Source organism: Chrysemys picta, chromosome 2 (genome assembly GCF_011386835.1).
Source record: "Chrysemys picta bellii isolate R12L10 chromosome 2, ASM1138683v2, whole genome shotgun sequence".
NCBI lineage: Eukaryota > Metazoa > Chordata > Testudines > Emydidae > Chrysemys > Chrysemys picta.
This window is the reverse complement of record NC_088792.1, coordinates 242,736,741-242,762,916: the sequence shown is the minus strand read 5'-3', so window position 1 is coordinate 242,762,916 and position 26,176 is coordinate 242,736,741. Positions and strand designations below refer to the sequence as shown.

The window sequence follows — 26,176 nt, the reverse complement described above, 5'->3', positions numbered from 1 at the left end:
TATTAAAGGCCTACTGCCCCATTCCACTCCTCTCTACCCCAGTCCTTCACATCCTCTTCCACTGCAGAAAACTGCTGCAGATCTTCATAATATACTTTCTACTTGCTCATATGCTTTGATGAATAGTGAAACAACTAGCCATCAACATTATTAAAATAGCATCATTGGCATCTAAGTCAATATCACACATTTAAATGAATGGGATAGTTTGCTATTGTTTCGGGCTCTCTGCAAACTCAGGCAGACATCACACAGCATTTGTTACATTTGTTCTATGTTTTCAAGGTTTTCTTCACAACAATAACAGATAGAGACTAACTTTTAAAAAATGAAAGCTTGAACTCTACAGAACAAGTGAGAAATCCATCTGTGATCCTCACTTCAGGGGGGCATGCCCCACTCTTTGGAAAACAGTATCCTATGCAATATGAACAGAGTGGGGTTGAGGATTTAGCACTTCATAGATAGATAGCACTAGGGCTGGGTTGATCTGATTTGATCTAATTGAATTTAATCTAAATCTAAGTCTGAATCTAAAGATAACCTGATCTAATCTGCATACTTCTAATACACCCATCACTGTAGTATCTAGATGCCAGATTTTGGCATTCCCCCAATATCATCCAGAGCTTTTTTGATCCAGATTTTTTGTTCAGACACAACTATTATTTTCATCTATTATATGGTGTTCTACGACATTTCTCACATGTGGAGCTCGAAGAGTTACTATTTAGTAAGTATTAATAGCCGTCAATCCTCTTAAAGATTCTGAAAGGATTACTATTATCTCAGGATTTATATATGTAACTGATCTGAGAACACAGATCATTGCAAAAAGTCCTGCAAAATGTACCAATAGCTGTACATTGTGCACCAAATTGTTTGCAATGCTAGATAACAAATGCAACTAAATCATGTGCAGCTGCCACCCATTCTGGATCAGAGCATTCAGAAAATTACTTTGTTCTTTACGTTCTTTTTTCTATAATGGACTGTTCGGGATACAAATTGCTTCCCACAGCCAATCTTGAGTCCTGCACTGCTTATGTGAATTGAACTCATATTGAATTCAGAATGTCAGATAGCTGCAGTCCTCTGTGCAGACTGAGTCACTATAATATTAATATGCTACTTAAAAAGGTGGGTTCACTACAGTCTTTTTATCTCAGCTTCCTTCTATACCTCTCTCTGTTACCTTCTTTCCCCCGCCCTGTCTCCCTTCTCTTTCCATTTAGCTTACCCCCGCCTAACTAGACCAACCAACCCAACAATAAATAAATACAATAAATAAACTATCACAGCACTAACATTATGTTTGCCACCAGCACTTCGTTCATGCTGCTTATATGTTCTACCCTTTCCCCCACCCTGGGTCTGTTTTGTCTGTTAAGACTGTAAACTCTTCAGGGTAGAGACTGTCTGCTACCCTATGTTTGTACCATAACTAGCACACATTGATAGTTGACCCTTAGGCACTACCATAATAAGCAACATTATTATTAATAATAATTATTAACAATAATAATAACAATAACAGTAACAAGGAAATGTAACTGACAATATTCTTGGGAATAAGTTGTATGTCATCCAGGGCCCACTGCGCAATTCCAAAACTTACTTCAGAACTACTTCTTTCTAGGTTACTATTTAAATCCCAAACTACTCTGGCTAGAGATTATGTTCACTTTGGTTCAACAATGAACACATTACCAGTGTTTAACAAATAAAAATAAATAATAATGAATCTACATGTTGAGATTCATTGAGACTGCCTCATTCCAAGACCTGAATAGTGCTGTATACATTTTAAATCTAGATCTAAAACTAACTGTAAGGTTGTAGATCTAAATCTAAAATGAGATTCAAGACTAAAACTTTGAACTTTCTGTTAGATTACCGTGTCATTTTAACTATTTCGTTGTGCCTTTTACTAACAAACTCTTTGAAAAATGGTCTTCTCTGTTTACCTTAGCAAAAACTTCTATTAAAGTATCATCTGTCTCCTCTTTTAGGACAACACCAGGTAGCAACTTATTTAATCCTCTTTCTACCCCAGGGCTATGGCCGTGTCTTGGCAGGAGCTAAAGCAGTGATATCAGTTAGCCCAGTAATGAGATATTTTTCCCTATCCCCTCTAGGGCACTGGTTAAAAATCCAGCTCAGACGAGTAGTGACTGAAATATATTATCATTTGATGAGTTGATCTTAGTCCAGTTCTTGGTGATCACATGTCCACCTAAGCACAACTGGCATCTTAGCTAGCAGGAGAGCCAATCACTGAACTGTGCATGGAGCCTAAATTACCACCTCAGCCTTATACCTGGTCAAGACTGAGACAGCAGACTCCAGGGACACTTGCCTCATCACTGCCTATGTGCCAGACCTGTTCTAAATACTGCATGCTACTATTTTTGTGATAGCATTATGACATCCCGGGGTGCAGTCCAGACCAGTGAGTGGCTGTGTTACCACGTGCTGAGCAACCTGGAGAGTCTCACAATGCTTTGCTGCTGTAGCTCCTAACCTGGGCTCCTCACAAGCAGCCAGACAGCATGCAGGTCACACCCAGAGTATCTGTGTATAGTTACAGTCCCGGTCCTGCAGCTCTGACCCCAGCCACCTGTCACCAAACACTTGCCACATTCTGGCCTCCACCAGCCTTGGTTGCTACTTGCAGGGTGAGCCCAACACACTCCCAGTCCTGGATTCCCTCCCCACCCCCCCAAGTGTGTGTTCTACACTGTCCAGCCATCTCCTGGGCAGCCCAGATATATCAGGTCTGTTGCCCCTCTAAGGGGATCAATATACAGCAGGCTGCTACTTTAAATGGAGTTACCCAAACAATTCATAACACTGGGTTAGTTTTAATTAAAGAATAAAACAAGTTTATTTAACTACAAGGAGATAGGTTTTAAGTGAGTATAAGTATAAGGCACTAAAGTCAGAAATGGTTACAAGAGAAATAAAGATAAAAAGCTTTTTAAACTTAACAAACTGGACTTGGTTCAAGGTGAAGCCATTTACCACAGGTTCTCATATCATTGCTGACCAAGTTTTAGGTCAGGATCTGTTCTCAAAGTCCATAGGCTTTCTTTTGTCTTCTTAGATGTATAGGGGAAGATAACTTGGGATGTTTTTGCCCCTCACTTTTATTGTTCAGTTACCCTTTGAAATGCATTTTACCAAGGGTCACTATTAGCTAAAGTTCATTCAAGAAGTAAATAAGGTGACATGGTGTCTGGGGGTGAAAGAGGATGCAAGGTTTCTTCTCACCTCTGTTTGCTGAAATGTAGATTTTCCTTGTCACCTGTCCTCCCCCTTTGCTATCTGAGGACCCTGTTTACAATTTATATGTAAATTGAGGTAAACACACATTGCTTTGTTTAGGACCTGTTTGACCAATCCTGCCTAATCAGAACTACATGGATTTGAACGTTTGCTATCAACATCATTCAAAGGGAACTTGTAACTTCATATAATGCTGCTACACACATTTCATCATGATATTACTGATCAGTGAATTATTAGTTTTCAAATGATACCTCACAAGGCATATTTTGTACAAAGATTATTACAATGGTGTGTAGGGTGTGAATAGAGGGGTGCATTACCTCACAAGCATCAATCTTACATAAATACTAAATTGTCTTTTATCTAAGCTCCATCATTCATGAAGAAGAGTTTATATTGCACAAGTAGAACATGATTTCACTAACCTAATTAAGGAGGGATCAACAGTCCTTAATGAAAGACAAACACAAGAAGACAAAGTATCCTCTACCGTTAATCCTTTTATAAATAAACTTTATTGTGTGTGCAGGATTTGGCTCTGTAACAAACAAAACATTGGTTATAATACTTCTAATAGCAGAGACAGATTTAACATCTGAGGTTGGAACATCACCATGTTGACAGAGTATCTATCTGTCAACACTTCTTTTATATTACTATTTGTATGGGGTGGGGCGTGGCATTTCTATTCCTTTGGACTCAGTTCGGTCAATTAGATAGATATAATCATTAACAAAATAGGTACAGATGATTAACATTCACACATTAGATTTTACTATTTACTTATTTCTAGCTCCAAACTATAATCCTGTTCATTTCTGAGTGACCAGCACTTTTGAGGATTTATCCTACTAACCACAAACTAGCTTCATGTTCTCTCACAGTTCCCAATCACATGCTCTCCCAAATCATGTCTTTCTCTCTAGGTCTCCTGCTCCTATGCTTTAGTTATCTTAAATCAAGTCTTTTTGAAGCCAAGTTTCCTCAAAGTAACGAAGACTTTCCTGCAGCCTGTTGGTTTCTGTCTAGGTCCCATTGTCATTTCCAGGTCCATCAGTTTATCAGCCCAGGCTTTCTGGATTTCCTGCCCTGTGTTCTCTCTTCATGCTACAATCTAGCAGACATAGCTCTTCCTGCAGGAATCAAGTCACTTCTCTGAATTCTCCCTGAAGCCAATTATTGTCTTCCTCCCTTAAGAAATCCCTCCACCCCAAGGAGTGAATAATCCCTACAATCCCTTTGTCTCAATATTCTCCTTCTAATCACAAACTTTTTGTATTGAAGATTTCTCAGCTGCTCTCTCCTAGGATTTGATAAATACCTGATTAACATCAACTTGTGCTTTTTTCTTTTAATACTCTTGACTTTGCTTCTCATCATAACTTCCCAGATGTTTTACATCCTCGTTACTAGAAGCATTTCTGAAGCTGGGAAGGGATTTTTAAAATGTAAAGGGAGAAATGAGGCACAAACACCTGCTGGCTTCTAAACTCCCTCCTTTAAAGTGAGCTGTTCTTTCATAAGGAAATAAATAAATTCACTCTTCCCAAGAGCCAATCATGCTTTCAATTTCATTATGCCCAAGTTTAGACATCCCCAGTCAGGCAAACAAACCCATTAAAATTATAGTTTTTAAATACTGAACCTTATTCTTTTCTCCTTTATGTCGGTGTAAATCAGGAATAACTGACAAAAAATAAGTGGAATTATACTGGTGTAAAACTAGTGTAAGGAAGATGGACTCAAACCCAATGGAAATACTCTGGTGTAATACCAGTGTAAGTGAGAGCTGTGGTGGATGGGCCTTGGATCCAATCCAGTCAATTGTCTCCCCAGCTAACCAAAGAACCTCATCCCCCTTCTTAAAATGCTCCTGGCGCTCCTGACTCATTGCTCTGACAATGCTACCATCTGCTCCCCTCTCTGATGAACATTGACCCCAACATTTATCCTTGGACCTAATTATCATGATCCATGTGCCTCTTCCCCGGTCAGGGTCTGAATCCATGGATTAATCCACTACTAGTGAGAGCACAATCAAATCAATTGTGTTGCTCTGGATTAAACTGGGTCACCCTGGATTTACAATGATCTAATCAGAATCTGACCCAAAGAAGTGATTGGTGTAAATCAGTGAAGAGTTTGACTCCTGCTTAGACAAGGACAGAAAAAATCAATGATAGAGGAAGGTCAACCTATCACAGTGAAGCAGAAAGAATGTATGTATGAGGGGAGGGTAAGAGAGAGTGGGGCTGCAAAACTGATCAAATAAATCATCATATTATACAAAGATATACAATGAAGGAGAATATGTACATAGCCCCTACCCTGAAGTTTTATAGCCCTGCAGCAATTTTTTTCTCATGACATGAAAACAACAGCCACTCAAATAACCTTAGGCTGCAATATAACCTTCACTCATATTCTTTCTGCCTGAGAGACACCATTGAATGAAACGAGCAGTGGAACATTTTCCCACTGGCTGCACTGAGGTAACATGAGGACAAGCTCTCTGATCATTGTGAATATTAGTGAAGAGGTTCCCAACGAGCAATGTGGGGTGAATGCACTTCTCATCTCGTTAGCAGGGACTTCCTTCAGTTTAAACCAAGTTTAGGTTAATCCATTATGTGCAAATTGGGTGTTGATTCACTTTTATTACTGAGGGCTGATAAACTGAGTCAGGACCCCGAGGTTATAGTAAATATTATGTGTCTTAAAGAAGTGATTCCTACACCATTTCAGGCTTCATCTTGATTCCTTAGGCCACATTTGGGCCTATGCAGCTTTAGAGGAATACAGATGAATTTGACACAGGTGGACCTGATTCCTTTGCATTTTTTAAAGCATCAAAATACAGCAAAATGTACTGTGCACCATATATCCACCAAGCTGTGTAAGCTCAGCATAGCTGGCTGTGCACAGCCCTTCTATAGACCTCTGAATGGTTATTTTTATTTGGCTTTTCAGCCTTTGCAACATAAAATATTCTGGCCTCATACAGTTATGGGTTAACTCTCTGTTGACCAGGGTTGAGACGTCAAATTTAAATCTCCTGCTGCCCCACATCCCTCATCTCACAGCATTTCATTGCTCAGTTCTTCCAATGCAATTTAGATTTTAATTTCTCTGAACTATGGAGCTGATTCCAATTTCACTTACACAAATTTTATGGCTTCTGGGTGACATTGTGGCCCCACGTAATGAGGTCAGTGACAAAAGTCCCATTTCACCTTCTGAGGTCAGTGGATTCACTCCTGATTTACACTGGGGGTAACTGATATCAAACTCAGGAGCTATGAGTTTTGTTAGGCATCATGCACATCTTACAGGATGGTGCTGTTTGGGTAATATAATAAAAACACCAAACAAACTGTAGAATATACAATATATTTCTACATGAAACATCCACATTTCCTATTTGCAAGCATCATTGCTAAGAATAACTGTATTTTAAATTAAAATGCATTATAGTAACCGACATGTGCTACTATGCAGAGTACGGAAGGAAAATACTATTGTCAATGTCAAGTTAACAATTTGATCTTCTAAAGTCAGGTCCTCACCTCCCTTTTGTGGATGTCTATCCTGCCTTTGTGAGATGGAAACCCAATGCCAGCCTGAAATAAAACACCACTGCTGTTAAACAAGGGGCACAGAGAGAATTATATTATAATTTTATCTCATATACAGGGTTCTCTCTGCCACCAGGATAATTTAGTGATTGATCCTGCATCACTTACATCAATGAGAGTTTGCCTATTGACTTCAGTGAAGGCAGGTGCAGCTCATTAGTTCCTGTTCTTGTACTTTTGCTGCCATCTATAGGCCAATATGGGAAAACAACACGGTTGGGGACACAATTTCATAATCTCTCTCTCTCCCCCTGTGCAACCACTTTGGCACCAGCCATCAGACTTTGGGCTCTATCCTATTTGATTCTGTTACATACGTGTTTTGCATATCATATTAAACTGCACAGCTGAACAACACTGAAAAGGGTGCGCTTTTAAAACTTGTACTAAGTCAAACAATTCTCACATGTACATGTATAGAATCCAGTGTTGTTGTAGCTGCATCGGTCCCAGGATATTAGAGAGACAAGGTGTGTGAGGTAATATCTTTTATTGGACCAACTTTTGCTGGCGAGAGAGACAAGCTTTCCAGCTTACACAGAGCTCATCTTCAGGTCTGGGAAACGTACTGAGAGTGTCACAGCTAAATATAAGGTGGAACAGATTGTTTAACATCAGTAGTTAACACATATTTCAAGAGAAAGCCAAACAAGGTTTAGTGGAAGGGCATTTGTAGATTTGAAGCCTCACTTTTTGATGCATGGGACAAGTTGCCAGTTTTGACTGGAGATGGGAGCCACCTTTTGAGGGAGGTGGGGAATGGGCTGAACTGGAGGGGTAGGTGACAGGCTGAACTGAGGGGGCCTTGCCGGAATGGGATGAACTGATGGGGGTTCAGGGACAAGCTGAACTGGGGAGGGGAGGCTTTGAACCAGAGGGCAGCAAAATCACCTTACCCAAAAAATTTGGGAGAGTGGGCAACACAAATTGCTGCTGACGCTCACTGCGGATGGGCAGGGGGAGTTCAAAACTAAAAAGACAAGCCAACCCTCCCCCCAATATAATCTTTTAAAACAATTCTTGTGATTTTTGGGGGTCTGGCTTATGGTTTTTGAGTTGGCAGTACCACAAAATGCACAGAGAGACTTGATTTGTGATGGCAAATGATTCATGTTTGGGACCAGATCCATGACTACAACGGTATTAGAGGGCTCATCTCTGTCTGTTCTGCCACCGATGCAGCCTTGTAATCAAGCCGATGATGTGAGGAACAGACACTGCACTCAAACTCATGGTAAATAACAAGGAAGATACTCTCTTTTACTGACTTTAATAAGGAAAGAAGTGATCTGGTCCTCGGACATTACACTTGGAAACATGCCTACTCTGTATGCATAGTACACATTTTATAACCTTCGTAAGCATTACTTCCTGAAAGAAAAGAATGATATGTATCAAATGTAATAACACATTTAAAATATACTATTAAGGTTGTTGTACAAGCTACTAGGAAATTCAGAGTTAAAGAACTGGGCTTTTTTCCCAATATCTTGAATGAAGTAAGAACAGACTCATGTTATTCTTAAAATACTTTCTTGGCTTGTGTCCCACCCTAACATTGTTAAATGATTGCTTTTATATTGAATTGTTCACATACACAGATGTATTCTGGGCTAATAATGTGACAAAATATCCTGCATTAATCTATTACCTCTCCAGATGCGGGGTGTCAGGACAGAAAAATGAATTTTGCATTAGCACTAATGAGGGAAGTTCCACACCTATTGGGGACTTACTTGGAACTGTCCCAACTGGCTTTTCTCCAGGCTCACAAGAATCAGTTATGTGACTTTACTATTGCCTCCTTATAATTTATTACCTGATTTTTTTTTTTTACCTCAACAGGACTTGTTTTGACTGACTGACTATCATTCTATGTCTTCAGGGGAAAGAAGCTATTAATCATAGAATATTAGGGTTGGATGGGACCTTAGGAGGTCATCTAGTCCAAGCCCCTGCTCAAAGCAGGGCCAATCCTCAACCTTTTTTTTTTTGCCCTGGACCCCTAGATGGCCCCCTCAAGGATTGAGCTCACAACCCTGGGTTTAGTGGGCTCATGCTTTAGTGAGGAGGGATAGCTCAGTGGTTTAAGTATTGGCTTACTAAATCCAGGGTTGCAAGCCCTATCCTTGAAGGGGGCCACTTAGGGCTCTAGAGCAAAATCAGCACTTGGTCCTGCTAGTGAAGGCAGGGTGTTGGACTTGATGACCTTTCAGGGTCTCTTCCAGCTCTATGAGATAGGAATATCTCCATATAGTTTATACTTAGCAGAATGGCCAAGTGGTTAAGGTGTTGGACTTAAGATCCCATGGACATGCATGGGTTCAAACCCCACTTCTGGTAGTAATGTTCTTTGGGGGAGAGGGATAGCTCAGTGGTTTGAGTATTGGCCTGTTAAACCAGGATTGGGAGTTCAATACTTGAGGGGACCATCTTGGGCAAAATCAGTACTTGGTCCTGCTAGTGAAGGTAGGGGACTGGATTTGATGACCTTTTTAAGGTCCCTTTCAGTTCTATGAGATAGGTATATCTCCATATATTATTTTTGTTTTTTTTCACTGAGCTATCCCTCCCCCGCAAAAATTTTAGTGGAGATTACAGGCATTGATCCCGCTACCTCTCACATGCTAAGCAAGCACTCTACCATTTGAGCTAATTCCCCCTCTGTAAAAAATCAAACTGCCTTTCCTCAGGGCTGATAGAGGTACCACACCCTTGCTCCATGCCAATCCAAGCACCATATTCAATGGCCACCACTTCACTGCAATAGGAACTCATAGAATATTAAAGTTGGAAGGGACCTCAGGAGGTCATCTAGTCCAACCCCCTACTCAAAGCAGGCCCAATCCCAGACAGATTTTTGCCCTAGATTCCTAAATGGCCTCCTTAAGGAGTGGACTCATAACACTGGGTTTAGTAGGACAATGCTCAAACCACTGAGCTATCCCTCACCCATTCCAGTCTTAAAAAGTCAGGCTTGTGTGCTGTAAAGTGTGGAGGTGAAGCAGAGGTTAAAAGGAAAATTCAGAGTCACCCAACAGCTCATCTAGTTCTGTTATGCGTTTTGTTGTAGGAAACTAGAGTTCATGTGCAATTTAGGGTGAAATGGCATCATTAGACATGAGCCAGATCAGTTCAGAAAAGTTCAAGCAGAATACTTCTGAATATATGGGTTTTGGTAGGATCAAGGATAGTACATGATCAAACAAGAAATAAATGCTATTAGGAATGAGGAATTTCTTGAAGCAGAGACACACAAGTGACATCATAGTGGGGGAAAGTGTCAATTAGCAGATGCTGTGATGAAGTACCATATTTTAAAGATTCTATTTCCTTGGAGTCACACATACACACAAAACATGCCAGTATGTTGCAGTACAAACAGCCAGGGTTAGGTACTACAGTCTTATCTATCTCTAATTTATACAGAGTATTTTTGTCTGTTGCTTTTTGCTGTCACCCAAAATTAGAAATAAAACCACAAACACTATTTTTTACAAAAAAGTTTTTATTAGTGTTAGTTCTCTTAAAGCAGAAATGCTATTGCTTCAAGTGCAGTCATACAATACTCTTTTATTGCTCTTGCTACCATAAGTCCAACAGAGATACTTGCACACAAATCTCATTGACATCAGTATCAATTGCATAGGTTTATGAGGGCAGAATTTGGCCTTCAGACATGTAAGGACAATGGTATAGTAGAAAAAATGGGGACTAAATAACTCTTAGGATGCTAAAGGGTTTTTGACAGAATCTATTCACTTTCATCCACTGATAAGACCTACAATTGCAGGAAATTAAAGAAAATCCTGGGACTTTTTGAAATTCATTTCATTTCAGTCGCTTTAACATTAAAATTAATGTTGAGCTTCTAACAAGAATAAGTCAGTTGTTACAATAATTAAAGTAGGAACTCTTCCCCCCCCACAATTTAATACTCTTAATTTGATTTGACACCTTGATTTCAGTTTTCAAAATGAAATTTTACAATATTAACTTCTCAGTTCATTAAAATCTTAACTTGCTTAATTATCATTGGAAATTTAATGAGTCTTTGTACTTCCCATATTTCTATATGAATACAAAGGAGAAAACTCTGCCCTCCATTACACCTGGTATTCCCTATTGGATTATGCTAGTACAATTGACAGCAGAATTTGACACGTGTCCATTTTAAATTCAAATGACTCATTGTTTCTGTTAATTGGAAACCTCTTCGGTCTGGAAAAAGGCAAGCACTGAAGACCATAAGGTTAATGGAGAAATGCCTTTTTTTAGCCATTACTAACTATTCCATTTTTCTTCCTTAGAAATAGCCATATAAATGCTACTGTTAAAGCTAACACAGTTATTATTGAGATCCAAACACAGATTCCATATTTTCATGTTAAAATTAGAATTTGCCTCAAGTAATTTTTGACATCTCAAAATTAGAGTTGGGGACCCATCACATTTCACTATGCGGAGTTTTGGACTGTGAAATGCAGATCTGCATCCAGAGAAAGAGCAGTAGAGGGCACAAAGCTAACTAGGCTTTGGGATGTAGGCATTTCCTCATGCATATTCACCCAGATTCAGCATAGATGTTATTGGAACGAGGCTCTCACCATCCTGAAATGCCGAGGCTGAGGAGGGCGCCAGTTATCCACCATGGGGCGAACAGGTTCTGTCTCAGCATTGATGGAAAGGCTACGGAGCTTTGCCATCTGCAAAGAAGCAAAATAACAATGTCAATATGGAATTCACTTGGGGCAAATCCAGGTTCTAATGTCTAGACCAACTACTGTGGCTGGGTCAAGCACTGGGGGCTGGGGAGGAATCTTCCTACAAAGTCACAGGAGCCACTGCATGGCGTCTATTGCAGCCTAATGACTGGAATAGACTCTGGAGATCCTTACGTAGTAGATCTGTGTAACACTGGATTCTCCAACTCTGCCTGGCTTCTTCTCTGGCCTACTCATGACCTGTCCCCACAAACCCTCAACCTAAGGAGCTTGGTTATGTGCAAGTGGTAGCAGCCCTTGCCTGCCTCTTGCACTGTGGAACTTCAATAACATTTATTTGCTGTGACATTACTTTCCATGATCAAGGAGGCAAGGGAAAGAGTATATAGAGTGACATGAGCCATGATGACACCTGGTCTTCAGAATAGTTACTTTATATCTTCAAAGGCCAATGAAAAGTGCATCAACTGTATTATGAATCTGAAACACAATAACAAATCCATCATGAACTAGAAGGCTCACTGTATATTGCATTCACAGTTTCATAGAGCTTAAGGCCAGAAGGGAACACTAGAACATCTTGTCTGACTTCCTGTATATACAGGCTATTAAATTTTATCCAGATCCTACTATAAAAGCCCAAAGACTCTAGTTAGACAAAAGCATTTCAGTCTTCTAGAGACTAAACTGTGTGCCACAAGCAGACAACAGAAGAGATCAGGATGTCACCAATGCTGCTGCAATGGCAGGGAGTTGATTAGGTGAGATATGCACAGATGATCCCATCAGGAAAATCATATTGCATGCTGCAAAACAAGGCAAACTTTGCCCCCCATTTCCCAAAGTCCCTGCCAATCTGATTTGGGGGAAATTTCCCAGTCACAAATGTGGTGTTCATCTGACCCTGGGCATGTGAGCTAGGCACACCAGCCAGACATCTAGAAAAAGTACTCCCTGTACCATCTCAGAGCACTGGTCCACCATGCTTACAGTTTCAATAAGCTGAATAATTTCAGCTCCTTAAGCCTCACAACCTAAGCCTTGTTTTCCAGCCCCAGGATCAATCAGAATATAAGAACTGCTTATTTGGCTGGAGAGGAAGTAAGAGTGGTTTAGCATGGTTTTGTTGCTAGAACTTCTAGTGAAGGAATGTAAAAACTGATTACCTACCTTTCCTAACTGTTGTTCTTCGAGATGTGTTGCTCCTGTCCATTCCAAGTAGGTGTGTGCATGCCACATGCACAGTCGGAAGGTTTTTTTCCCCTAGCAGTACCCATCGGATCGGCTGTGGAGCCCCCTGGAATTGCGTCTTCATGGCCATGTATATAGGTCCCTGCCGACCCGCCACCTCTTCAGTTCCTTCTTGCTGGATACTCTGACAGAGGAGAAGGTGGGTGGGTCTTGGAATGGACATGAGCAACACGTCTCGAAGAACAACAGACACAAAATCTGGGTAATCGTTTTTTCTTCTTCAAGTGATTGCTCATGTCGATTCCAAATAGGTGACTCCCAAGCAGCCCCCTGGAGGAGGGGTCGGAGTTCACAGAGTTGCAGACTGCAGGGCCACTCTGCTAAACGCGGCATCTTCTCTAGCCTGCTGTGTAATGGCGTAGTGTGATGTAAAGGTGTGAATAGATGACCATGTCGCCGCCCTGTAGATGTCCTGAATAGGGACCTGTGTCAGGAATGCTGCAGATGAAGCTTGCGCTCTTGTGGAGTACGCTGTTAGCACTGGGGCTGGTATCTTTGCTAGGTCGTAGCACGCCTTGATACAGGCCATGATCCATGAAGAGATCCTTTGGGAAACTGGAAGACCTTTCATTCACTCAGCAATGGGGACGAAGAGCTGTGTCGACTTTCTAAACGGCTTTGTCTGCACAATGTAAAAAGCTAACACCCGTCTGACATCCAGGGAATGGAGCATGCGTTCCCTATCATTAGCATGCAGCTTAGGGAAGAACATTGGAAGAAAGATGTCCTGATTTGTGTGAAATTGCGAAACTACCTTCGGGAGGAATGCTGGGTGCAGCGGCAACTGCACCTTATCTTTATAAAACACAATGTAAGGGGGCTCGGATGTTGGGGCCTTGAGCTCCGACACCCTCCTGGCTGATATTATAGCCATTACAAATGCCACATTCCAAGAAAGGTAAAGTAGAGAGCACGTTGCTAGGGGCTCGAAAGGAGGGGTCCATCAGCCTTGAGAGCACCAGGTTAAGATCCCATGGAGGAATTGGCTGCCGTACCTGAGGGTACAGCCTGTCTAGCCCCTTGAGGAAGTGGCCAACGATGGGGTTAGCAAATACTAACTGCCCAGCTGAGCTGGGATGGAAAGCTGAAATAGCGGCTAGGTGCACCTTGATTGATGACACCACCAGACCTTGCTGTTGCAGGAGAAGTCGATAGTCTAGGATGAAGGGAACTGATGACTGTAACGGAGGAGTGCCCTTCTGTAGAGACCAAATAGAGAATCTCTTTCACTTAGCCAGATAAGTGACACAAGTGGAGGGGACTGTGCTGTCATCACGATCAGGTCCCTGGCTGCTTCAAATGTATCCAGCGTGGATGGGAGGTCTGTGTCACCTCCTACACCGGGGAGTCACCAGGACTGGAGTCGATGGTGCGTATAGGCGGGGCCGAGGCTGGGTGTCACGACGCGGGATGCACCCCACTGGTGCCTGCTCACTCCCCTACTTCAGTGGGGGAATGCCCCCTGTCTGCTCTCTTTTTCTTGTGCGGCACCAGTGAATGGAAGGTGCCTGGTGCTTGCATTAGGGGCGGTCTTCGGCACTAGGGAATGATGGTGCCGAGAGTCCTTAGCTGAGTCTTTTCTCGGTGCCAAAGCCTCATACACCAAGGCCGGTGCGCTGCACAGTGAAGTGTCGGGCTTGGGGTCGGACGCCACCTGGGTCAGCTGGGGGTGAAGGGCTGATTCCATCAGGAGGAGTTTTAGCCAAAAGTCCTGTTCCTTTTTTGTTCTGGGCTTGAAGCCGCTGCAGATTTTACACTTGTCCGACTGGTGTGCCTCTCCAAGGCACTTCAGGGAGGAGTCTTGTGGGTCTCCCTTAGACACAGGCTTCAGGCAGGACCCGGTAGGGGGAAAACCTTCTGACGATTGTGCACATGGCACGCACACACCTACTTGGAATCAACATGAGCAATCACTTGAAGAAGAATTCTATTTTAGAGAACAGAGGGATGTGTTTTCCTTTCCATGAGAAATCTGGTCAGTTAAGTATAAAAGGTAAATACACCGTGAGTAATTGCACCAAAATGAAAAGCTCAGTTTCAAATCAGACTTGAGAATTCTGACCTTTGATCCCAGTGCTTTAACCAGAACATCGTCGGAGTGACTGGGCTATAAACTGGAGCTGCCACAGGGGCAGGGTTTGAAGAAATTCTTCCTAGAAGACCACAGAGCTACATTGGCGGCAGTAACCCTCATGGCCAGCATGCTACCCTTGGAGGATTAGAATAGCCAGGGGATCCATTGCCTAGATACTACAGTGTCACTACATAAATATTTACAGTAGATAGCCGAACAGAGAGATACAGTAAATAGATCCACAGAGTCAGAGATCCACTGGTTCCATCCCTGCTTTCTCCAGCTCAGTCTTGCCCCCAGGCTCAATGTGATGAGGTGCAGGGAACACTGGTTTGCAGAGTTCTGTGACATGCAAGGGGTGTGGACCACCTATGCAGGGGCCCCAAATCCTCTCCCCTCCCTTTCAGCACAAGAACTGTACCATTTGGTCCTAGCAACAGAGTCCTCAGAGGTTGCGGGGGAGGTGTCAGGATTTAGTCCTTTGTGAGAAGCCCTTGGGGCTGGATTTTCCAACAAATCCTTTGCTTCAGTAGTGAGCTGAGGCACAAGACTGTATTCTGCTATGGAACAGTAGGAAGACTCAGTATTAGTGTCAACAATATTAAGATAGCAGGATGCTGCCTCCTGCAATGCTTCAGATGGATTAGGAGCTGGGCCTTCAGTTTGTTTCTTTTTTGGTGAAAAAATTAAAAATCCAGGGTTAACTTCTCTTTGTGTGATGCCAAAGGTAACATTTTCCAGGTACTTCTCAAGACTTGATAATGTTCTTTCCTGTTTTTGCACCCAGTGATTCCTATTTCCATGCAACCCACTCCTGCTGGACCCATATACCCCACATTGGGGTGCACCTATGGGGGCTAGTATATACATTTGCTGAAAAGTGCCAGGCATGCCAAGGGTGTTATAGAAATAATATAGTAATAGTATGTGGATTGGGTAACGATGCACATATCTACCTGTTTGCATGGCTTAACGCATATGGGATGAGCATATCTTTCCAGGTGCTCATATTGCACACTGGAAAATTTGCCCTCGGTATCTCAGCCATACAGGAACACCATCTTTGTCTCTGTGGCAGAGGGATTAGGACTTAAAACAATTATTGGCAGCAAGTCTGCAATGTTAGCAGGCTTCTAGGATTAGAGATCTTTAAGGGCCTGAGCCTGTGAACCTCTCTCAGGTGAAGATTACTTAAACCTGGTCTATATTTAAAATGTAGGTAGACATAGCTACAGTGCTCAAGGGTGCTGACTTAATGCCAGGTGCCGATGCAATGCATTGACCTAACTGCTGCTGCTTGGGCAGGTGGAGTTCCTACAGTGATGGGAAAACCCCTCCCATCACTTTAGGCTGCCTTTCCACTTTGGGGTTATTGCAGGCATCAGTCCTGGGCCATAGTTACGCTGCTATAGTGCTGGCAATGTAGACATAGCCTTACACTGCAACTCTTTGGGGCAGGAACTGTTGTTTTGTTGTGTGTTTATACAGTGCCAAGCACAGTGGGGCCCTGGTCCTTGACTGTGGTTCTTTGGCACTGTTGCAATACAAATAACATCACTAATAATAATTCTGTCTGTAAAGCAGAATGACAAAGCACCATCTACAAGTACTAATTATCCACTTTGTAGAAATGATCAATGTCTTCTGATGAGCAGATCAAGGTGCTTCCCTGCAGATTACACACAGGTCCTGATGGCTGCTTGGAGAACAATTAATTCCCAAAACTTGTTACTGACCGTATTTAGAAAGAAGAGCGTTGTCTGAATATAGCAGTGATCAGAAACACATCAGATGAAGTTGGATGAATGATTCAGCACATAGCTGTTGCATTCTAAAAGAATGTCACACTAAGATCAACCCATTAAAGTAGGGGAGGAGAGGAAGTTGACATTTTTATTGTTGATGCAACACAGAGCTGTTCGCTAATAGCTACACCTACACTGGAGTTTCAAATAAACCCGTACATGATCCCCTGTGATGTAAACAGCTGAGTTGGTAATGAGGCACTAAGCAGACATGTTGTTAAGTCAGGAAAGCTGACCAGAGCCAATTTGCATTTTGCATGCAAGGAGAAGCTTCCAAATATCTAATAGCTTTATATTTTGGTACAAACAAGGAAAAATAAGGAAGTGACCTCCAGACCACCTCTGTATTTGAATGAGCTAAGTAAAACACAGTCATGCAGGAGCTTGTGTTAGCTTTCATCTTTAGGACTAAGGTTCAAATCAGACCTGAGTTCTGGTGATTTCACTGTATTCCACTTGTTCAATTTTTTATAAACTAAGCAGCCACAAATGTATCAGGACATAATAATTTGGAAATAAAGTGCTGTGTGATACACTGATGCCAGCCAGGATCCGTATGAAGCGTCAGAGATGCCTGCATTGGCTTATGTGTACTGTAGTCATAAAACACCTTGAGATCCTAGGATAAGAAAATATGTCTACATGTATCTAATATGTACACGTATAACATGTCACTCACTCACTATCTGACTCAAAGAATTTTCATGTTCCCATTGAGTCTTAAAATTTAGGACTCATTCATTGTGGACTGCTGAGCACAGGAACAATCCTAGATTATAAAACTGACCTTTACATCTGAGATCACCAAAGGGGTCATTTTTACCAATTTCAATCGTTTAAGCACCCTTATGAGTGTACTGAGGTGTGTGGAAATTTACAAAAAATATTTATTCCTGCTATGAGACTGTCATGTTTAACATGAGGCCTTCAGATTGGAGAAATGGAGGTTCCCTGAAGTTGTTGCTTTTGTTTATTCAAATTTGGCCATGAACATTTCCAGAAATGTGTTTAAAAGAATTACAAATTTGCATTAATTTCTTTGTTACATGCTGCCACTTAGAATGGGGGCAAGTTATTTTATGGGTACCATTTAAAAAAATATTTCACCTGTTAAAATATGCTTCTTATGGATTTTAGGAAGGAATCTTTTGAAATATTAAATAAAAAGACTATATTGAAAGAACATTGTGGCTGCAAAATGAATCCCTCAGAAATTTGGAAATGCCAAAACTGAGGATGCATTACAAACAGTTTTTAATTAGATGAGCACATGTAATGTGTAATGAATGAGATAGTTGACTATTTATTATTAGCCTCAATCACTGCACTCCATGACAAAAGTGTATTGTTTCAGTCTCTTTTCATTCAAAAGTGTCTCTCTGATCACCTCCTGCTTCCCCGTGACCCCTCCTATTCTCCTCCAGTCTGTTACAATCTCACTGATTTGTGAAGCTGACCCTTCCCAGCAACACAGTCTAGGAAGTTAGGAGCTGGAACCAACAATTTTCCAAATGTGGAGAGACGGACAAGGAACTGGGGTGGGTGGATAGTCTCATAGGGTATGTCTACACCGCAGCCCAGAGTGTGCCTCCCAGCCTGGATAGGCAGACTCATAGCTATGTGGCACTGGCAGAGGCTTGAGCCAACCACCCAAGCTCAGACCCACCCTAACCCTTGGGTCCAAGCCTGAGGCTCCTCCAGTGCCACAGCATCTGTACAGCTATTGTTAGCACGCTGGCGTGAGCCCCGTTAGCACAAGTCTGTCTATCAGAGCTGGGAGACTCGCTCCCCGCTGAAATGTAGACATACCCATAGAAGTCTGGAATCCCGTGCAGCTCTTTTAGGGGTCCCAATGATGCTTCTACTGAAGCCAACTGAGGAGGTTACTAACAGAAGGGCCCAATCCTGAAGTTCAGTTTTTACTCTATTTTAACTCAGTCTTTACTCATGCAATTTCCCATTGACTCCAAGGGGAGTTTTTCTTATTGAAAGAGTAATGCTGGAATATGGCATATAAATAAATAAGCTGAAACTGTGAGAGAACCATGACAAAGGTTAATGTCCAGCTGAAGTTTACCTGATCTGGGCTGACAATAATAGGTTCCCTCAAAAGAATCCAGGTAACACACTCATCACAAGGAGGTTCAGTGAGGGAGCCATGGTAGGTCCAATAGTCCCAAGATTTAGGAAAAAGAATTGATGGATCAAAGTTTGAAAAAGGAGCCTCTTTCCCCTTAAATAAATAAAACAGAAATATTTTTAATAACACTAATGGTGACACCGAGCTTGCTTAAAAAGAGAGTCAAGTTTCCATGGAAGAATTAATGAAATATCCAATATCATGTAAGAAGTTGACCTCCTCCTTTCAAACATTTGCCCTGTAACTTACTTTTCTAGAAATCATCACTAGTCCAAGGCTGAGATTTCCCAAAGAAATAAAATAAGATGCACTTTATCAAAGTGTCCACTGATGTAATTAAATATAACTTCTCAGAAACTCTTGTCACCATAATGTACTGTTACCTAACAATTGTGACTGTGCATGAAATATTTATGTCCAGGACATATTTTCACTAACCCATCCTATAATTATATAAATATGTAGCCTTGTTCAGATTTATACTTTGCCCAAGGAAAAAAAGGTATAACAAATAAAATTCAAGATGCTGTGCATTTATTTTAATTCCTTAGCTCATGCTCTTATCTTTCTCTGGTTTTCTTGAACTGTTTCTTTTTCAGAATAGCTACAGTCCAGTTTTGGATTTCTGTGATATATATTCATCGTGACCGGATTCCACTATCCAAAACTGAACATCTAGGTTTCCATTGTTACTAAAACATGGTGTAAAATCTGTCAGTCTCAGTTGCCATGTAATGGGGCTGGCATCACTGTTGTCTTTTTAACATAGTATCTGACAGTGTTTGATCGCTTCACGTATTCAGGAACCTTTGGTTACAGTGGTGAGGCTGTTCCACATGTAGATAGTGGCATGAAAAAGGCATCAAGATGCTTATGGGAGAAAGAGAGAAATGGTGGGTCTGACACAGAGCCGGCTCTAGGCACCAGCAAAACAAGCTGGTGCTTGGGGCGGCACATTTTTAGGGGCGGCATGGCCGGCGCCAGAATGCCGCCCCTAAAAATGTGCCCCAGCCGCCCTAGCTCACCTCCGCTGCTGCTGCCACGGCGCGCAAAACAGCTGATTCGCGCGCCGCTGCTCCCCCCTCCCTCCCAGGCGAGCCTGGGAGGGAGGGGGGAGCAGCGGCGCGCGAATCAGCTGTTTCGCGCGCCACGGCGGCTCGGGGTCTCCCCCTCCCTCCCAGGCTCTCAAACCTGGGAGGGAGGGGGAGATCCCGAGTGGCCGTTTCGCGCGCCGCTGCTCCCCCTCCCTCCCAGACTTGAGAGCCTGGGAGGGAGGGAGGGGGAGAAGCGGCACCCGCGCCGCGGCTACTCAGAGTCTCTCCCTCCCTCCCAGGCTCTCAAACCTGGGAGGGGGGGGAAGACTCCAAGTGGCCGGGGCGCGGGCGCCACTTCTCCCCCTCCCTCCCTCCTAGGCTTGAGAGCCTGGGGGGAGGAGGCAGGGCTGGGGATTTGGGGAAGGGGTGGAGTTGAGGCGGGGCCGGGGGTGGGGTAATTAAAGAACGGGGGTGGGGGGCGGCCAAAATTGTTTTTGCTTTGGGCGGCAAAAATCCTAGAGCCGGCCCTGGTCTGACATTATGGGCAGAGAAAAGAGGGCAAGGGACAGAGTAATAAATGATTCATAGTTGGTTAAGTAGGGAGAAATGGAGTTATTTAGGGACTGAAGATAAGACAAAGAAGTTTACAGCTGAAGTGATGGAGAGTGGGGAGCTGGTGGAGAGATTCAGGACTCAACCCTGAAAATCAATGGCACTACTTATGTGCTTAAAGTTAACCACAGGTTTAAGTGATTTGCTGGATCGGGTACACAGTACTCAGCACCTAAGCAAACTCTTAAAAAGGTGAGCGACATAATCAATGTCAGCTGTATTGTGAAGAGTGAATTTTATTTTAGTAGAATTAGAATGGACCCCACCAATGTTGGTCACAGACTAATATTTTTAGGAAACACCCAGTGGTTGCATTTACTTCCAGTGTTAAACGTAGACCTGATACTATAATTCTTATGCAAACTGAGCTCCCTTCTGTGGGAGTTCTGCCTATATAATGGGACAAGTATGGGATAAGGCCCTTAGATCATTAATGAATTTGAAAAACAGTTTAGGATAGAGTTTGCAATGATGGTGCTAATTACCAACGAGAGCTGCCTGGCAACTGATCCAAAGCCCCTTGAAGTCAATGGGGACCTTAGAGAAGTGAGAGGAGGAATTACATTTCTGCTTAAAGAAAAAATATATTCCAAGCCAGATTGCTCTGGCTGCTATGTGTTGTTGGAACAGTGCAAAGCAGCCAGAGCAGACTAGTGAATCTGGCCTTCTGAATTTCCCTACTGCGGCTACTCAGTTAACCTAATATAATAAAAACTGTTCTGTTACCTTTGTTTTAATACCATTTATTTCTTCAAGGATTCTCTTCATCTCTGGTTTGGGAGTTTTTCCTACCTGTAATGCAGGAAGCAAGAGTTGAACAGTAGTTATGCCAGCTGCCTTTTTTCCCTTCATCATTATAGGTCACGACTGCATGAAAAACTGAACTTGACCCGTCCCATCAGTCAGTTTAATTAGCATCATTTTCAGATCATCTTGTATTGAACAATAACAAAATGTTACACCTGATAGAGGGGAAAACACCCTGAATAATATAAGAATCACGTAATTGCTTGATTTTTCATTATAGTAGTATTTGCTAAAACAACATACAAGGCTCAATCATGCTCCAGTTGAAGTGACTAGTATGACTACCATTGACTTAAGTGGAGGCCTGGTGGGCTCATAGTATTGAATATAAACTTGATGCAAAAGAAGAATTTCTGAGGATTAGCAGCAAATTAGTTTCACAGCTCACACAATTTTTACTTATAACAAATAGAAAATGTATAGTTTCTTTAGCATGCATATGTACCATTTGATGGTAATTTTCCTACCAAATGTATGCTTTAGCCCTTATGCAGTAGCCTGACTTTATTAAAAATACAACTATATGCTAAGCTGAGTATCCAGGGAAAATCTGAGCAGAAAGCTGATATCTCTGCAAAGGATCTGATCTCATGTAAAGAAGAGAAGAGCAAAGAAATACTATAATATGACTCTCTCTATATCAGAAGAGGATAACAGTTTATGGGAAGGTCCCAGGTAGCACAATCTAAAACTAATGTAACTTCTCATCACTGAAAGAATGGCTTAAAACATGGGTCATGTCACCAGTAATGCAAATTTGTCCTTATTCTCTTGGGTGTCATTGTGAGTCCCATATAAACCAAACACCCACTGAAGTTTGGCATCAGAGAAAACTTCAGACATAGGTCTCTTCTCACCTGACCAGCACATAATTTGACTGGTAAATATTCAAATCGGTCTCAGCACTCTAATATACTAGAAAGGCTCAGCATATATTTTCAGAGATGTGTGGAGAAGCTCACACAGCACCGGCTCCTATTACATCTGCTACTAGCCAATGCTCTCATTCCTCATTCTCATAATGGAAACAGAAATCCCAATATAAAAGAAAAATGACTACAGAATTTCAACATCTGAGGGTCTTTCACTACACAACTTCTACTGGACACACTGAGTTTTGCCTGAATAGAGCTAAAGAACTCAGAAAGGACCTCAGATTTTGGTCTACTAATATTAGAAATGGGCCCAAACCAAATCTTGGAACAAATTCCACAAGTAGGAGGAAGTTTGAATCTGGACCAAATCTAAACTTCCTGGCTGGATCCCATTTCTGCAATGGGCTGAACTAAAACCTTGGATTTGAAGACTGAGAAGATTTTGACCAGGATCTCAATATAGAGTTTGAGCTTGGGTCTAACTCTAATTAACATTGATGAGAAATGAGTGGCTAAAACCAACCATTTGAAACTAAAACTATACACCCACCAGGGTAAAACTGGTGCAAGTGACACATGCTAGTTTGGGGCATGTTTTTCTCAGGGGACGATTAAAGCACAATCTTTTGGAGAGATCCTGGACATGGAAATCAGTCGTTGAGTAATACAGTGCACCGCTGATTGCTATTGGACGGACAGCCACCTGCTATTGACGCTGCACCCCCCCGAGCAGGAGGAGTGCACCCTGTGGTTATGGCGTCTTCCTCAGTCCCTCTATTCACATCAGAACATAATCTCAGGGACATGTGGATGTAGCAACAGGTACAGGATAGGAATAATGGGACCCTTAAGCACCATTCTGAACATGTCATCTAATGTGATACAATACTGGAAAGTAGAGCAGGAACCTTTCTCCTGCAAAGAACAAATGTATGCAATAGTACAAAGAAAGAATGAGCACTTCTACTTACTTGCAGAAAAATGCCCAAAATAGCCACACCATCATAATTTCTCAAAGCTTCAGCGTAATTACTGTATTTTGAATACCAATGTACCAAATGAAGCTGCAACCAAATAAAATTAAACATTAATAAATACTATTCTGCAATAGCAAGCCACCAAGAACCCAATCTTGCATTCGCTGTGCACCCAAATGTCTTTCAATGGGGTGAACAGGGAATGCAGGATTGGGCCCCAAATGTATCACTGCATAAAAAGAAAATATGTATAAATATGTCCTATACCTTCTACAGCTCTTCCGTGTGCTTGTGCTTTTGTAGCAATCACTTGTCAACTATTTTGGTTTTAAATAAAGTGTAAAAATTAGAATAGGGAGACTCACAAAATATTGGAAAACTTGCTTAAAATTAATCAGATCATGTAATAGAGGAGATGCTTACCCATGCATGTAATTGCACATGTACAATATATGAGTTATCCATTGATGTGTTAAACCTCAACTGAATTTTCAGGTTAATGAAATTCTAAAAGAAGAATCCTAATTCATGTGTGCTTTATAAATTATTATTCTGTAGTTGTCCACTCTACTCCCAACCTGGCACTGGTAGGAAATGGACAAGGTGACCCTTTTCCACTTCTACTTTCTGCAATACTATGTTTTCAGGAAAAATGTCAACATTTATTTATCCTTCCAGAGGACTTATATAGCTTCTAATAGCACTGTGGTATGTGAACACATATTTTCATGAGAGCTGGACAAATAACTGATTTTGCAGTTCAGTAGCAGTTCCGAAAAAATATTTTTTAAAAATTGGTTTGATTCAAACCAAATGTGAATTTTAGGTGAATTGAGAAGGTCTGTTTTAGGTCCTTTCCAGAGCAGGGATTTGAACCCAGGTCTTCCTCAACCCAAGAAAGTGCCCTAACTGCTCAGCTAAAGGTTATAAAGGGGAGTAAACCCCCAGCAGCAGCAGAACCTCCTCCCCACCCATTTTCTTCTTGTTATTCTGTGACTGACCAAAAGTATTTGTGTTAAATTTGTGAATAATTTTAGGTCAACTGAAACTTCATTTTTGGTCAAATGAAATTATTCATCCAAAAAAAAAAAATTCACCCAGCTTTACCCTTTTATAGAAAACAAATATGGTATCATTGCAATCCAATAATTTGATTAAATTTAGCAAGGTGACCCTTATATTAACAAAAACCACACCAACAAAACACTCAATTTACCAAGGGTCATGGTGGATTCTCTGTCACTGGCAATTTTAAAATTAAGATTGGATTTTTTTCTGAAAGCTCTGCTCTAGTTCACATAGGCATTATTTTTTGGAAATTCTATGACTTCTGTTATATGGGAGGTCAGACTAAATAATCACAATGGTCCTTTCTGACCTTGGAATCTATGAATCACTGAATCACTGCCCCTGAAAGTGGAATATAGTAGATTGCTTAATTTTAGGGCTGTTGATTAATTGCAGTTAACTCACGCAATTAACTAAAAAAAAATAATCGCAATTTAAAAAATGAATCACGATTAATCACAGCTTTAATTGCACTGCTAAACAATAGAATACCAATTGAAATTTATTAAATATTTTACTACATTTTAAAATATATTGATTTCAATTACAACACAGAATACGAGGAGTACAGTGCTCATTTTATATTATTTTATTTACAAATATTTGCACTGTAAAAATGATAAACAAAAGAAATAGTATTTTTCAATTCACCACATACAAGTACTGTAGTGCAATCTCTTTATCGTGAAAGTGCAACTTACAAATGTAGATTTTTTTTGTTACATAACTACACTCAAAAACAAAACAATGTAAAACTTTAGAGCCTACAAGTCCACTCAGTCCTATTTCCTTGTTCAGCCAATCGCTCAGACAAACAAGTTTGTGTACATTTGCATGAGATAATGCTGCCCGCTCCTTGTTTACAATGTTACCTGAAAGTTCTCATGGCACTGTTGTAGCCAGCATCCCAAGATTCATATGTCCCTTCGTGCTTCAACCACCATTCCAGAGGACATGCATCCATGCTGATGATGGGTTCTGCTTGATAATGATCCAAAGCATTGCAGACCAACATATGTTCATTTTCATCATCTGAGTCAGATGTCACCAGCAGAAGGTTGATTTTCTTTTTTGGTGGTTCGGGTTCTGTAGTTTCTCCATTGGAGTGTTGCTTTTTTAAGACTTCTGAAAGCTGCTCCACACCTGTCCCGATCAGATTTTGGAAGGCACTTCTGATTCTTAAATCTTGGGTCCAGTGATATAGCTGTCTTTAGAAATCTCACATTGGTACCGTCTTTGCGTTTTGTCAAATCTGCAGTGAAAGTATTCTTAAAACGAACAGCATGTTGAGTCATCATCTGAGACTGCTATAACATGCAATATACGGCAGAATGCGGGTAAAACACAGAGTAGGAGACATACAATTCTCCCCCAAGGAATTCAGTCACAAATTTAATAAACGCATTATTTTTTTAATGAGCGTCATCAGCATGGAAGCATTTCCTCTGGAATGTTGGTTGAAGCATGAAGGGACATACGAATCTTTAGCTCATCGGGCATGCAAATATTTTGGGATGCTGGCTACAACAGTGCCATGAGAACTTTCAGGTAATATTGTAAACAAGAAGCGGGCAGCATTATCTCCTGCAAATGTAAACAAACTTGTTTGTCTGAGCGATTGGCTGAACAAGAAGTAGGACTGAGTGGACTTGTAGGCTCTAAAGTTTTACATTGTAAAGTTTTACATTGTTTTGTTTTGAATGAAGTTATTTTTGTACATAATTCTACATTTGTAAGTTCAATTTTCATGATAAACAGATTGTATTACAGTACTTGTATTAAGTGAATTGAAAATACTATTTCTTTTATTTTTACAGTGCAAATATTTGTAATAAAAAATAATATAAACTGAGCACTGTACACTTTATATTCTGTGTTGTAAT

General features: G+C 41.3%; 1 protein-coding gene across 1 annotated transcript in view; it reads right to left on the bottom strand.

Moving 5' to 3' along the window:
- Positions 1-10,416: 10,416 nt before the first annotated feature.
- The window catches only part of LOC135981758 (carbonic anhydrase 3-like), a 31,971-nt gene continuing 16,211 nt past the window's right edge, over positions 10,417-26,176 (bottom strand). The window contains exons 4-7 of the mRNA XM_065585838.1: positions 23,220-23,312; positions 21,293-21,358; positions 18,858-19,013; positions 10,417-11,632 (exon numbers count right to left, since the gene is read on the bottom strand). Coding sequence (XP_065441910.1) covers positions 11,513-11,632; positions 18,858-19,013; positions 21,293-21,358; positions 23,220-23,312 — 435 coding nt within the window. The 3' untranslated portion in view covers positions 10,417-11,512. The remainder of the gene's footprint in view (positions 11,633-18,857; positions 19,014-21,292; positions 21,359-23,219; positions 23,313-26,176) is intronic.